This window comes from Oncorhynchus gorbuscha, linkage group LG16 (genome assembly GCF_021184085.1).
Source record: "Oncorhynchus gorbuscha isolate QuinsamMale2020 ecotype Even-year linkage group LG16, OgorEven_v1.0, whole genome shotgun sequence".
NCBI classification, from domain to species: domain Eukaryota; kingdom Metazoa; phylum Chordata; class Actinopteri; order Salmoniformes; family Salmonidae; genus Oncorhynchus; species Oncorhynchus gorbuscha.
Genome location: NC_060188.1, coordinates 61,784,896 through 61,799,861, shown reverse-complemented (window position 1 = coordinate 61,799,861; position 14,966 = coordinate 61,784,896). Strand labels below are relative to the sequence as shown.

The 14,966-nt window shown below is 43.3% G+C and overlaps 2 protein-coding genes across 2 annotated transcripts in view; one reads left to right on the top strand and one right to left on the bottom strand.

The window, feature by feature from the left end:
* si:ch211-283g2.1 (sodium- and chloride-dependent GABA transporter ine) overlaps positions 1-11,631 on the top strand; it is a 46,974-nt gene extending 35,343 nt beyond the window's left edge. Inside the window, exons 10-14 of the mRNA XM_046305936.1 lie at positions 1,202-1,342; positions 7,385-7,484; positions 7,558-7,658; positions 7,785-7,952; positions 10,103-11,631. Coding sequence (XP_046161892.1) covers positions 1,202-1,342; positions 7,385-7,484; positions 7,558-7,658; positions 7,785-7,952; positions 10,103-10,231 — 639 coding nt within the window. The 3' untranslated portion in view covers positions 10,232-11,631. The remainder of the gene's footprint in view (positions 1-1,201; positions 1,343-7,384; positions 7,485-7,557; positions 7,659-7,784; positions 7,953-10,102) is intronic.
* A 2,278-nt stretch (positions 11,632-13,909) lies between these two features.
* The window catches only part of LOC124000655 (dehydrogenase/reductase SDR family member 11), a 44,154-nt gene continuing 43,097 nt past the window's right edge, over positions 13,910-14,966 (bottom strand). Inside the window, exon 7 of the mRNA XM_046307203.1 lies at positions 13,910-14,801. Coding sequence (XP_046163159.1) covers positions 14,760-14,801 — 42 coding nt within the window. The 3' untranslated portion in view covers positions 13,910-14,759. The remainder of the gene's footprint in view (positions 14,802-14,966) is intronic.

The following is a 14,966-nucleotide window of genomic DNA, read 5'->3' as shown; positions in this document are numbered from 1 at the left end:
CGCCTACTTGGTAGTGTGTACCGGGGCTCGAGGTGCTTGACCAGTCGGCAAAAACCAACATCATACACGACAGTGAACAGTTGATTGTCAAGGGCAATGAATTACATCATCTTGGCGTTAATGGATTTCGCCTTTGAGTTGTCTTGCTGAAATGTTCTTACTCTTTCAAATGACTGCTCGACTTGAACTTGTTTAGTTGTTGGATGTGTGCACTTAGTATTTTTCTGCTTTTGTTCTGTGTAGCGCTATATTTTTTGTGGTGTCATTACGTCATCTACCTACGTTATATAGGCATGCATGTCAGCTTTGACATCGGTTTTGCCAACATCGGGCTGATGTTGGCATTTTTAGCTAATATCGTCCGATTGCGATTTGCTCACCGATATACCGTGCATCCCTAGTAATATGCACATGTAGGTAGGGTTAAAGTGACAGCCTATCCTTCACATGCAGATAGTGATGCTTAGTTTTCAGTTTGTTTAGGTTTGTCCTACCTGCCAGGTTGAAAGGACAGTCATAAGACTCATTGCCATCCACCGATTGGCCTCATAAAACAGCCATTAAATGATGAGAAAAGAATGTCAAGATTCTAACTGAAGGGCATTGTATTTTTGACACAGATGAAAAAATGCCAAATCATTGTTACCAGATAGTTGCAGTAAGAAAGCCTTTATTATAAGTGTAAAACTAACAAGGACAATGATCCATGCTTTCTGGGAATGCAATAAAGATATGGGAGGAGCTAGAAAGTTGGCTGTCAGAATTATTACAGTGTAAATGTAAATGTAATCTGTCTGTCTGCATATTTCCAGACATGGAATATTCCATCACTCAACTTGAAAAAACGTATCCTGAAAATGTAGACATCAATCAATTTGCCATCATTAACACAATGGAAAAATTGATTTTTTTTATTGAAATAGCATGGGCGACTGAGAAAAACAAATAAGCACAATTTAAGGCCACGTGGCAAACAATATTGCAGGCACTAGGGATGGGGTTGTGAGTATGCGGGTCTGAGCAGATGAGATGTCGTTGTTTGTGTCCGTCTGTAATTTGTTGTTTGTATGTGTATGTTTGTATCTGGTGTGTACTGTATATGTACAAAAAATAAATATTCAAAAATACGTTATTATATTGGTATCTCCATGTTGGAATGTTACCATGTTATGACTTTAAAAAGTATATATATATGTCTCAGTTTGCCATGGTGGAGGTGATGGTGACCAGCCTAATGGATGGGTTTGGAGGTCCCCTGATGAAGTTCCTGAGACACAAGGAGATGCTGGTGCTGGCAGTCTGTAGCACTGCCTTTCTGCTGGGAATACCCCATGTCATGCAGGTACCCTGGAGTGTATGCCTAGACCATATAGGTGTACACTCATCAGACAAATCCAGCACACCAATAATCCAGGACAAGTAGTGGACTAGACTAGTAATAAAGTGCACTTAGGGTAATATAATTATACTCCACCAAAATGTACACTGTTAGATGAAATCGTGCTATATAGAACCAAAAGGATACAATTTTAATAATGTAGTGTGATTAATTCTTTATTAATCTCAGAAACTCAGAACTAAAATCGTATATACAGTAATTGCATCAGATGCTTGATTAGTTTCTAGGTGGAGATGTATGAGAAAAGGTACTAACAAGACTAGCTTAGTCTCCACCTTTTTAAATGCTAAATCTCAGCCAAAGCCCCCCTCTTTCCAAAAACTTTCCACTTGAAATCATAGCTTGAAAACCTTGCCCACACTTTAAGCACCAAATTCACCCAACCCTGATACTTCTAAATAATCAGTGACAGAATGCCAAAGCACTGGAACTACTTCTACTCATTAGTCGTTGCATCCCAGATTATTTTAGCATATGTTACGTCACTTGATGTAACGTTCTGTCCACGAGAGATTAGTTATTTCTTACATCTTGTCAGGACCCGGTTACGAACCTGGGTCTCCAGAGTGAGAAACAGTCACTTAACCAACTGAGCCACGAATAGTCGGCAGAACCCAGAAGATGAGGCAGACACAGCAGTACTTGAGATGGTGTATTTAATGAAGTAAAAAGTGAAGTCCTTCAGGAAAACATGTAACTCCACAACCTCAAAAGGAATTCCACAAGAACAAAGGTAATCCTCCAAGACAAAAAAGGTAAATCCACAAGGTGGTAGGTATAGCATAAAAAGCCTCAAAAGATACTCAAAAATAAATAAACAAGAACAAAAAACAGAATTCCACAAGAGAGTCCACCGGGATCAACAATAGTTCACAGAATACTAGGGCTGGGTGCTAACATGCAAACACAGAACAAAGAACTGAGGAAAACTAAGGGTTTAAATACAATCAGGGGAAACGAGGCACAGGTGCAAATAATAATGGGGATCAAGGGAAAACAAAAGGTCAAAAAGCACAATGGGGGCATCTAGTGACCAAAAACCGGAACAACCCTGGCCAAATCCTGACAGAATCCCCCCCCTAGGAACGGCTCCTGACGTTCCTACCAGCTCTCTCGGGGTGGAGGGCCCTGAACTGACGAATGCGGTCAGAGTCCAGTATGTCTTTGGCAGGAACCCAGGAGCGCTCCTCGGGACCTTAGCCTTCCCGGTCCACCAGATACTGCCAGGACCGCTGCACCCGGCGGGAATCCAGTATCCGATGGACGGTATAAGCCGGCTGGCCTCCAATGACACGAGGCGGAGGGGGAGGTCTGTCTGCCGGGACAAGGGGAGAAAAAACAACAGGTTTTAATAAGGAAATGTGAAACGTGGGATTAATCTTAAGGGATCTGGGTAAGTGTAGGCGATAAGAAACTGCGTTAACTCTCCTGGCAACCTTAAAGGGACCGATGTATTTTTGGGACAGCTTGCGAGACTCCACCCGTAGTGGTAAGTCTCTTGTGGAGAGCCAGACTCTGGCCGGGGCGCAGGGTAGGCCCGGGACGGCGATGTCTGTTGGCTTGTTGTTGGTACCTCTGTGAGGAACGCATAAGATTAAGACGGGTCTTCCTCCACATAAGCCGACAGCGTCTGACGAACTTCAAGGCTGAAGGCACTCTGACTTCTGCCTCCTGGTCCGGGAACAATGGAGGGGCATAGCCAAACTGACACTCGTGCGGGGACATACCAGTGGAGGAGGAGCGCAAGGTGTTGTGCGCGTATTCAGCCCAAACAATGAAGGACGACCATGTGGACGGGTTGTTACGAGTCATACATCGGAGGGTGGTTTCCAGCTCTTGATTCATCCTCTCTGTTTGGCCGTTGGACTCCGGATGGTACCCTGAAGATAGACTGGCAGAAGCCCCCATGAGTTGGCAGTAGGCCTTCCAAAACCTAGAGGCGAACTGGGGACCTCTGTCAGAAACCATATCTTGAGGAATGCCGAAGACTCGGAACACATGATTAATTACCAACTCAGCCGTTTCCTTGGCAGAAGGTAACTTAGTCAGAGGGACGAACCTGGCCGCCTTTGAAAACCTGTCGATTATGACTAGGATAGTAGTATTGCCATGGGATGGAGGAAGGCCAGTAATAAAGTCCAACGAGATATGGGACCAGGGTCTGTGGGGAACAGGTAAAGGGTGAGGAGTCCTTGAGGGCGGAGGTGAGAAGATTTGCCCTGGCAGCACACGGGGCAGGCATTGACGAAAGTGGCAACGTCTTCTTTTATGGTAGGCCACCAGAACTTACGCTGGATGAACTCCAAGGTGCGAACGACGCCCGGGTGAAAGGTGAGGCGATAGGAGTGCCCCCACAGAAGGACCCGAGTCCTCACTGCCTTGGGGACAAACAACCGATTGGCAGGACCTCCTTTCGGGTCCGGTTCAATAGCTTGAGCTCGTCTCACGGTATCCTCAACTTGCCACGAGATCGGAGCCACGATCTTAGCAGCAGGAAGGACAGGCATGTCCGTGTCATCTCGAATGGCAGGAGCGTAGACTCGGGACAGGGCATCCGGTTTGAGATTCTTCGACCCGGGCCAATAGGTGAGGATAAACTGGAATCGATTGAAGAAAAGAGACCATCTAGCTTGTCTAGAGTTCAACCGCTTCGCCTGCTGGATATACTCCAGATTTTTGTGGTCCGTAAGCACTTGAAACGGGTGAGAAGCCCCCCCCGAGCCAGTGTCTCCATTCCTTCAATGCCATCTTAACCGCTAGGAGTTCACGATCCCCCACATCGTAGTTCCTCTCAGCCGGAGTAAGCCGGTGTGAGAAGAAAGCGCACGGATGAAGCTTCTTGTCTTCACCCCTCTGAGACAGGACAGCTCCAACACCAACCTCTGAGGCGTCTACCTCCACCACAAACGGTTCATCCGTAGTCGGTAGTATCAGGATGGGAGCAGAGAGGACGCGCTGCTTGAGTCCTTGGAAGGCCGTCTCAGCTTCTCTTCCCCACAAAAACCTTGCATTGCCACCCTTGGTTAAAGCTGAGAGAGGGGCTGCCACCAAGCTGAAGTTCTTGATGAACTTGCGGTAAAAGTTAGTGAAGCCCAGGAAACGCTGAACTTCCTTAACGGATTTGGGGGTGGGCCAATCCGCTACCGCCCCTACCTTCCTGGGGTCCATTTGGACTCGACCGGGTTCCACTACAAATCCCAGGAATTGTACTCGGGATGAATGGAATTCACATTTTTCCGGCTTAACGTACAGATGGCTGTCTAGGAGGCGTTTGAGTACTTGTCTGACATGCTTTGTGTGTTCTTGAAGAGAGCTCGAAAAGATGAGGATGTCATCCAAGTAAACGAACACAAATATGTTAAGCATATCCCTAAGCACATCGTTTATGAACGCTTGGAACATCGCTGGGGCGTTGGTCAGGCCGAAGGGCATCACCAAGTATTCATAGTGACCAGTAGGCGTGTTGAAAGCGGTCTTCCACTCGTCACCAGGTCTGATCTGCACAAGATGGTATGCGTTCCGCAGGTCAAGCTTAGTGAAAACAACTGCTTCCTGGAGCAGCTCGAATGCTGTGGCCATAAGGGGTAGCGGGTAACGGTTACGGATGGTTATGGCATTGAGTCCCCGGTAGTCGATGCAAGGACGTAATCCACCGTCTTTCTTGGCCACAAAGAAAAACTCTGCTCCCGCCGGGGAGGTGGATGGACGCATGAGGCCTGCTTCCAGAGCGTCCTTGATGTAGGTATCCATAGCAGCTCGTTCGGGTGGAGATAGGGAAAAGATCCAACCCCTGGGGGGGCAAGTGCCCGGAAACAGTTCGATGGGGCAATCATAAGGTCTATGGGGTGGTAGCATGGTGGCCCTCTGTTTGCTAAATACCAGTTTGAGGTCATGGTAACACTCGGGAACTCGGGTCAGGTCGATGGATTCTAAAGACTCGGGAGTAGAACTCGGGAATTCGGGAAAATACAAGTAGCTTGGCACGTAGGACCCCACTGCTTGATAGTGCCCACAGACCAGTCGATGTGAGGGTTATGGCTGTGAAGCCAGGGGTATCCAAGGACGAGAGGGAACTCGGAACAGGAGATCAAATGAAAGTTCATCAATTCCTGGTGTTGTGAAACTGAAAGTCGCAAGGAGGTAGTGACATGAGTGACAAGTCCAGATCCCAAAGGGCTTCCATCCAATGTAGTAACCCTCATGGGGTCACTTAGAGGTTCAGAGGGAACGCCATTCTCCTTCGCCCAGACACCATCCATGAAGTTACCTGCGGCTCCAGAGTCTACCAAGGCTTGAAGGTGAAGCTTGTGGTTGTCCCAGGAAAGGATGACTTGAATGAGCAGACGGGAGTTGGACGGATGGGAGGAGGTTATGTTTCCCGTTACAGTTCCCCCCGGTCTGTACGGGACAGAGCGTTTCCCTGGAGCCCGGGACACGTGGAACGGAAATGGCCCAGTTTGCCGCAATATAGACAGCGTCGCTCCCTCATCCAGCGGTCTCTCTCAGCCTGGGAGATGCGTCCAATCTGCATGAGTTCCGGTGGAGCCAGTGAGGATAAAGGTGGGGACTCGGAGCTGGGACTGATAGGGGCTAGAGGTCTACGGTTGAGTTCTCTCTCTCTCAGACGCTGGTCAATGCGTGAGGCCAACTTGATCAGGGACTCGAGTTTGTCCGGTGGTTCCCGAGTGGCCAGTTCATCTTGGATAGTGTCGGAAAGGCCTTTCAGAAAGCACACCGTGAGCTCCTCGTTGTTCCAGCCACTCGCTGCTGCCACCGTGCGGAACTGGATGGCATAGTCCGTCACGCTGCGCCGACCTTGGTGGAGAGTCAGGAGCTGTTTGGCTGAGTCAGGACCACTGCTTGGGCCTTGAAACACTGGTTTGAATTCCTCAGCAAAGGCAGAGTAGCTGGCACAGCAGGAACTATGGGCATCCCACACTGCAGTAGCCCAGGCCAGGGCTTTTTCCGACAGCAGGGTGATGATATATGCGATCTTAGACCGGTCGGTGGGGAAAGACGAGGGTTGCAGCTCGAAGGAGAGAGAACATTGGGTAAGAAACCCTTTACAAGCACTTGGATCACCTGAGAACCGTTGGGGAGGTGGAAGACGAGGTTCAGCCAGAGGGTTAACTGCCATGGGTACGTGAATCTGAGGTACTGGGACAGGAACTGTTGCCGGGGTAAGTCGATCAGATCTCTGCTTTATGGAAGTCAGCATCTCCGACAGAAGATGAGAATGTCTAGCCATTAAGGCCTCTTGCTGAACCAGGGCGGCTTCGTGGCATTGGACAGTCTCCTGGTGGTGGGACAGCATGGCAACAAGGTCCTGGGAACTGGCTGCCTCTGGGTTCATTTCTGGCTCTGTGTTTCTGTCAGGACCCGGTTACGAACCCGGGTCTCCGGAGTGAGAAACAGTCACTAAACCAACTGAGCCACGAATAGTCAGTAGAACCCAGAAAATGAGGCAGACACTGCAGTACTTGAGACGGTGTATTTAATGAAGTAAAAAGTGAAGTACTTCAGGAAAACATGTAACTCCACAACCTCAAAAGGAATTCCACAAGAACAAAGGTAATCCTCCAAGACAAAAAGGTAAATCCACAAGGTGGAAGGTATAGCACAAAAAAGCCTCAAAAGATACTCATAAACAAACAAACAAGAACAAAAAAACAGAATTCCACAAGAGAGTCCACCGGGATCAACAAGAGTTCACAGAGTACTAGGGCTGGGTGCTAACATACAAACACAGAGCAAAGAACTGAGTAAAACAAAGGGTTTAAATACAATCAGGGGAAACGAGGCACAGGTGCAAATAATAATGGGGATCAAGGGAAAAGAAAAGGTCAAAAGGCACAATGGGGGCATCTAGTGACCAAAAACCGGAACAACCCTGGCCAAATCCTGACAATCTAGTGACCAAAAACCGGAACAATCCTGGCCAAATCCTGACACAGCTGGTATTAAACACTCTCTCTCTTTGACCAGGTGGGGATCTATGTATTCCAGCTGATGGACCACTACACGGCCATAGTGTCTCTCATGTTCCTGGCCTTCTTTGAGGTGCTGGCCATCTGCGGACTTTATGGTGAGACCAGTGTGTGTCTAACATATGCGTGTTAGTCATTACAGGAATGAAATTAATACATTCATTCTGACAGGTGTGAGGAGGCTTTCGGCAAACTTAAAGGAGATGACAGGAAATAGGCCTAATATCTTCTTCAGAGTGTGCTGGATGTTTGTGGCTCCTCTTCTGATCACTGTGAGTCATCCTCATTCACCCTAACAGAACTATAGTGTCTACAAATAACTCGCCATACAGTTGACATTGTCAAATGCAATTGATAAAGGTATTTGTATCATCCCTCTCTCTCCTCTGGTGCAACAGATTATCCTGGTGTTCACAATCATCCAGTTTAAACCAGCTCGCTATGAGGACTACGTGTATCCCCCGTGGGCTCAGGGGATTGGCTGGGTCATCGCTATGGCATCCATCATCTGGATCCCACTCGGAGCTCTTCACACACTGTGGGTTCTGCCAGGCTCCTTCACTGAGGTACTGTATTACTATCTACTATCAATCTCTCTCTCTCTACCTATAGCATCATTTTGACCTTAGTACAACACCTAGCAACCTTGTCAAGAGGTTCTGGATAGGTGGGGCAGTATCCAGATTTTCATATTGTCATTCCGTCCTTCTCTCATCCCAGGATTTATGGTATTGCCAGCTTAGTACACTTGGGGGCATAAAAAAAGGCAAAAAAGCCCATCGGGCGTCAATTACCAGAATGCAGAATTAGCACAATAATTGCGAATTTCCATGGAAGCTACAAGCTAAATATGCTAACAAACACAAACTAAAATAAACTAATTGCAAAGACAGGCAATCCAGCTCATAAAATGATACATATATAGGGAGGCGCTTTGGACATTTGCACAATGTCTCTCATTCACATTCGCTTGTAAATGAACAAAGTTTTAACGAATGCTTGTCTGAAGGAAGAAAAGTACTGGTTCTGCAGAAGCTTGTATACACGCTGAGTCTGTGTGGAGTCTGGAGTCGCTAGGGCAATGGGCCTGCCTGCTCTCCTCGGAGAAGAGGAGGGGGGGACCAGATGGGCCGACAACGGAGAGGAGACAAAAACTCAAGGACATCAAGATAGCAGTGGAAGCTGTACAGATTTCTCAAACATGGCAGAATGCTAACACTATATGATGATCGGTCTCCTTATTAATTCCGCCACTTACTTGAATAACTAGCAAGTTAAACTTAGAGGACGCGTTAATGCAGAATTCTGTGTTTTTACTCAGAAAAAAAGATAAAACACATAAGAAATATCTTGCTGCGTTTTGTAAACGCATGATCTAAAATGCTTTATTGTAATTTCTGCTTGGCATCAGACTAATTTTGAGCTTTAGTTGCTCTTCTCCACTTGGATGAGAATTCACCAATGCATTCTATCAGCAGACAGTGCTCTGACTGATGTGTATTATGGTGGTTAATTTCTTTACTATAAAATGAAGAGAGACAAACTTATCACACAAGTCAGAGTTATACTTAAACTAAATCTTTATTCACTTATTAATACGGGAACAGGTCAATACAACACACACATATAGAGTGAATCGATTGAGTGCTCTACGATAATAATGGCTGGTCAATGAATCACCCTCAGATGATTCGTTGAGAGCCCTGAGACAAAGGCCTTTTATAGCCAAGATACACCCCCTTCAGTCTACATGACAAACAACAGATGTATGGAATGGGTCAGAAGGTTAAGATTTGTATGAAAGTTAATTCACAGCAGACAGTATCTGCAGTAAAAACTGTTCTCATTGTGTAGACATCGTAAATCTCCTGTCATTGTTCAATCTCCAAGAGGCCCACTTTCAGTTCACACAGACACAATAGAGTTATAAGAACCCTCTATTCTGTTGCATAAAACAACCATTTGATGCAATTACACTATTATAACATAATCTTGCATTTTTGCTCTCACAGTAGCTACTTTTCTCCAGCACTTTCGGTGTAGCCTGCTTTTCTCTGGTAAAATGCAAGATTAACAACAGGAAATGTAGCTGGCTACATTCTTTCTATGATAAACATTAGAAATATGAAGGCCATCCATCGTTTTTGCAAAAAATACCAGCTTTTTCATTGTAAGCTCATTTACTTGTGTGGCTGCCTGCCAAATAGCGTTGCACCTCTGTTGTCATCTGATGAAAATGAAGTTATTTTCTGCCGAATGTGTTGCACTAATTCATTTTCGTTGAAGGAAACTGAAGTTGCATGCCCCTGATCACTCTATTGAAGCTAAAAAACACTGACTTCCAATATAAAACGCGACCCCTGTCAATACACAGCTGGACTCAACTGATCTGGGGAACTACGGTAAACTTCATAATGTGACAGGTGAAACGAAGAAAGCGATTTGCTTTATCTCCTAGTGTATTGGACAAGTTGACTGCAGGTATTCACTTAAAAATTAGCTACAAATATTAACATTTATCGAAACACTTCAAAGAAATAGTTTCAATGGTAATGAAAAACCATCCCTATTTCCAAATGTCCCAGTATATGGTATATATGGTCTACCGCCCAAGCCTAGTTCCGGTGTAATGGCTAAGCAAAGTTGTTGGACAGAATTAGTCCAAATTCATATGTTGTTAAAGACTTCTAATAATGTCTTGTCTTCCTCCCCCCAGAGATTAGTAAAGTCAATCACCCCCTATGCACTGGAGAACGAGAGGGGAGGAGACACATACCCAAACATAGCAGTCATCAGCTCCTTAGGTAGAGAAACAGAGAAGCCTCACATTCAGACAAACCTCTGATACGGACTCTCCCTACTGATGGCCTCTGTACCAGCCTGGGATTCTGGGACTATGCAAGGCTTGGAGAGCCAGGTGAGGGTTAATTAAGGATGTCAATCCTGATTCACATTGGCACTGGGAACCACACTGTCTGTGGATGACGTGACAAAAACCGTCCAACAACATTCCTATTGGTGATGTTTGGGACTTCTGCTCATGGGGAAGTGAGTTGTTCTTCATGGAGTGAAGATATATATATATTTTTAAACACTGTTATAGTCAATTATGTAATAACAAATAGAATAAATTATCCTGGACCCAAGAAGATTACCTATCTCTGCTTTGAAAGATCAGAATTGGTCATGAGTGGGTACTGAATAGAATGAATAGACCTTAACCTGTCCATATGTTGCACTGTCTGAACTTTGGTAATATGTTTTCTATATGTAGCCATGGATAACCAAAGTACAACGGTGTGAGAACTGTTAGTTATGGATGTTGTTGTTCTGCCCTTCAAGCATGTTAGCTTTCACTTGAGCAGCACCTTGTGGTTAACACAACTGAGGAGGTATTACATGTATTTCTAGAGTACCCCAGTGAGTCATACCTATAAAATCTAGCAGTCAAACAGGGATATGGTTCAAATTGTTTTTCCATAGTTCATTTTTCCAATAGCGGATTTTAGAAACACTTAAAATAAGGGCTGTGTTTTCATGTAGGCTTACCCTGATGTGACTTTTTGATAACTGTGTAAACCTCACTGGGACATGGTGAATCAATCAATCAAAAAATTCGCATGTATTATCCCCCAAGATGAAATGCCTTTTTAGCTGCTAATGTGGCAATCATAAAGAACTATAAAGAACTAGAAATAACTCTCGATTAACTATCTGTTAGCAAAATTGTCATTAATAAATTGGAAAAATGTCTTTAAATTGACAAGTGTTACATTGCACAATACATGTTAGCAACGGTGTCAGCTAGAGATGACGTGCAGGAGCTTGCAGGAATTTGCATGTCTCTTTTAATGCTAATTAGCATTTTCGAATCAGAGTAATAGAGATGAATATATTGATAAAATTCACCTTGTCCGAGAGAGGTTTACATGGTTATCAAAACGTCACGTCAGAGTAATCCTACACAAAACACAGGCCTTATTTTAAGTGTTTCTAAAATTCCCTGTTGGAAAAATTAATGGTGGTAAAATTATTGGAACCATTTCCGGTTTACCGCTAGGTTTTATGGGTATTATGACCCCCCCCCCCATGGGGCTATATATTAGTAAAACATGTACAGTATGATGCAGTAGCTATGGATCAGCACAGCAGTTAATAAAATAATCTACCAAATGCAGCATTTGGAACATATTGTTAAAATATTCCTTACGTAATATGTTGTTTACAATAAAATGCCACAATATGTTTGATTTTGTTTGATTTGGCTGCTGTGGCAAGGAGACCCACAGCTCCGCTAAAACCATTGACAACTACATGCTGTTTAAGGGATTGTTACATAAATGTTACGACTATTTGGTTTTAATAGTCAGAACTACAAATTCCCCATTTTCCATGCAAAACAATTGTACACATTTACCTCTATCATCAGTTATACAGCAAGTAACTGCATGTTTTTCATGATCCGTAAACATCACTGATCATGTAATTTCAGATACATGAAGGTGCCTATCGATTTGACATGTAGCTAGCTAAGCAAACATCATCATTACCTTGCATCATCAGAGATTGGGCTTTTGGAAAGACTTTGACAGTCGGCACGTCCTGGTAAATTGTCAGTCGGACTACTGTCATCACCAATATAGATGGCAAGTAAATCAAACAACATTTGGATATAGTCATCTAGTTTAACCCTTGAAAGTTTGCTTGTTATCTAGCCATATTGACGTGATCTGTTATTAGCTAGCTAGCGAAATTTACGTGGTCCATCAATCAATGTAGCCTATACCTTTTTTCAATTTTCCACAAAAATGACATACCCAAATCCAACTGCATGTAGCTCAGGACCAGAAGCAAGGATATGCCTATTATTGATACCATTTGAAAGGAAAGACTTAAGTTTGTGGAAATGTGAAATTAATGTCTAGAATAATACATTAGATCTGGTAAAAGTTAATACCAACAAAAAAACGTGCATTTTCTATTTAAAAACAATCATCTTTGAAATGCAAGAGAAAAAGCCATATCATATAGGCGTTTAGGCACAATTTAGACTTTGGCCACCAGATGGCAGCAGTGCATTGCAATACTGCACAATATTTTGTACCAAGTCTGCCAAAAAGTGCCTAATTGGTCAATTGATATATTTAAGTGCATAACAATAGAGAACATACACAACTATGGTAATACAAAATGTAAGATTACACACTCCCAGGAATGTCATACATGACGGATAATTAGCTTCCATACAGAAAAACACTAACCTTCACACATCTAGATGGCCGGGCAGGGTTGGTGTGGAGCCAGATAGTAGGAGTTCAAACTGTAGAACTCAGTTTTATCAAACTGAAAAGTATGTTACATTTTATCTCTGGGACCCTCAAGATGACTGAATGTAAGTACATTATTTACCTTCAGAGGTGAATGTATCAAACCAGTTGACGTGAGTTTGTTGTTGTGCACTCTCCTCAAACAATAGCATGGTATTTTATTTATTGTAATAGCTACTGTATAGCAGTTTGGTCAGTGCAGTTCGATTAACAAGAATTTAAGCTTTTTGCCCATATAAGACATGTCTATGTCCTGCAAAGTTTGCTGTAATTTACATAATTCTAGTCACGTTAGCAACACAAATCCCATAGGGTTAAACACTCTTAAAAACGCTGTTGAAAATGGGAAGTTATTTTATTATTTAACTGGGCAAGTCAGTTAAGAACAAATTCTTATTTACAATGATGGCCTAGGAAGTGGGATAACTGGGATAACAGATTTTTACAATGTCAGCTCGGGGATTTGAACTAGCTGGCCCAACGCGCTAACCATTAGGCTACCTGTCTCACAATGTTATTGTGACGTTTTATTGAAAACGACCTATAGGCTATATATTATGTATTATATCCATTGCAATCTGACAAATGGTCACTTTCCGTGACTCAATTTATTGGAAAAGTCATGAGTATTTTACATAACATTTTAAACAACATATGTTTTAAAGGAAATTATGCCCGATTTAAAATAGGTATAATACTTAAAATAAGTATTATAAGAATAATCAGTAAATATTGTCATTGTAGGCCATATATAAATATATAATAATATATGCCATTTAGCAGACGCTTTTATCCAAAGCGACTTACAGTCATGTGTGCATACATTCTACGTATGGGTGGTCCCGGGGATCGAACCCACTACCCTGGCGTTACAAGCGCCATGCTCTACCAACTGAGCTACAGAAGGACCATATATAATCATACTGTACAACTCTGTCATGTAAGGCAAAATAAAAAGCCAACTGACTCAAGAGCCAAAGGGTGTGCCAAGTTATGATCATCAGTTGATGGTGCCTATATTCTGAGGGGTTTTGTTTACTTACCTGTCTGAGATTATGCCATCTAGTTTATATTTGTTCAATTAACAGAATAACTAACACTGTAGGGTTATTTAGATTGACAGTAAATTGCTATCAAAAGATTAAAAGATTTAACACATGATCAAAACAAATAATGGTGCACAAAAAGGAGCCACCTTGACAATCCCTAAATCATTTTTATTGATAAACATCTACTATATCATACAAGTACACACTTGGGGAGAGTATACAAGTAAGTTACTTCCTCTAGACAAGATGACAGTGTTTTCTTTATACTCCTCCAAATGGATCCAAAGTGCAAAACAATTTAAATCATATGGGAGTGGGGAAATACACTTACTCCAAAGTGATGGGGTTGTGTAATCGTGCTTGAATGTCCCTTATACACATTTTCCGATTAGTGATGGTTGACATGGGTTTTGAAAAACATACGAGCAGACTTAATACCAGGATAACCAAATCTGCTTGTTATTAAAAACATAAGACCGTAGAAATGGATTGAGCATCTATGGTTAGGGAGTACAGAATATCAGCCACATCTACCAATAATCAAAGCTAAAATACCTATACAAAATATATATATATATATATATATAATTATCATTCTTTATTGAATAGCAGTGTTGTCTTCCATCATTTTAAACAGATATGTGTTATGACTTACAAAAACAAAAATGCAATTGATGGCATACTCTTCCCTCTGTCAGGATGGTCAGGTAGAATATATGACCACAGGAGCAACAACCCTCCTCTCCTAAGTTTGCAGTGGCTTCAGAGCAATACACAAAAGACCATGTTGCAGCACTCATAGTAATTCAGTGGTGGTTAAGAGTACCTGCCCACCCTCTGCTCTCCTCACCACACACAACCACCTCCACGCCTCCTCAAACAGATCCCTTCACATCCAGTTGAATCCTAGTTTATTTTCATCGTTGCCGGCAGGGGTCGCTAAGGAGTCGTCACCATGGTTCTATGCTCCTTCAGCTGATTCCTTCCTGCTCAGTTGCTATGACACCTGTTCCACTGGCCTCATCTGCACATCTCCGATCTAGAGGCAGACAAGCAGGGTTACATACACAAACAAACTCAACAAACTGCATGAATGTCCTCTATAAAAGAGGTGTTTCAGACTATGCAGGTCAGGACCATTGACAATGTACACTGAGTGCACAAACCATTAGGAACACCTTCCTGATATTGAGTTGCACCCATT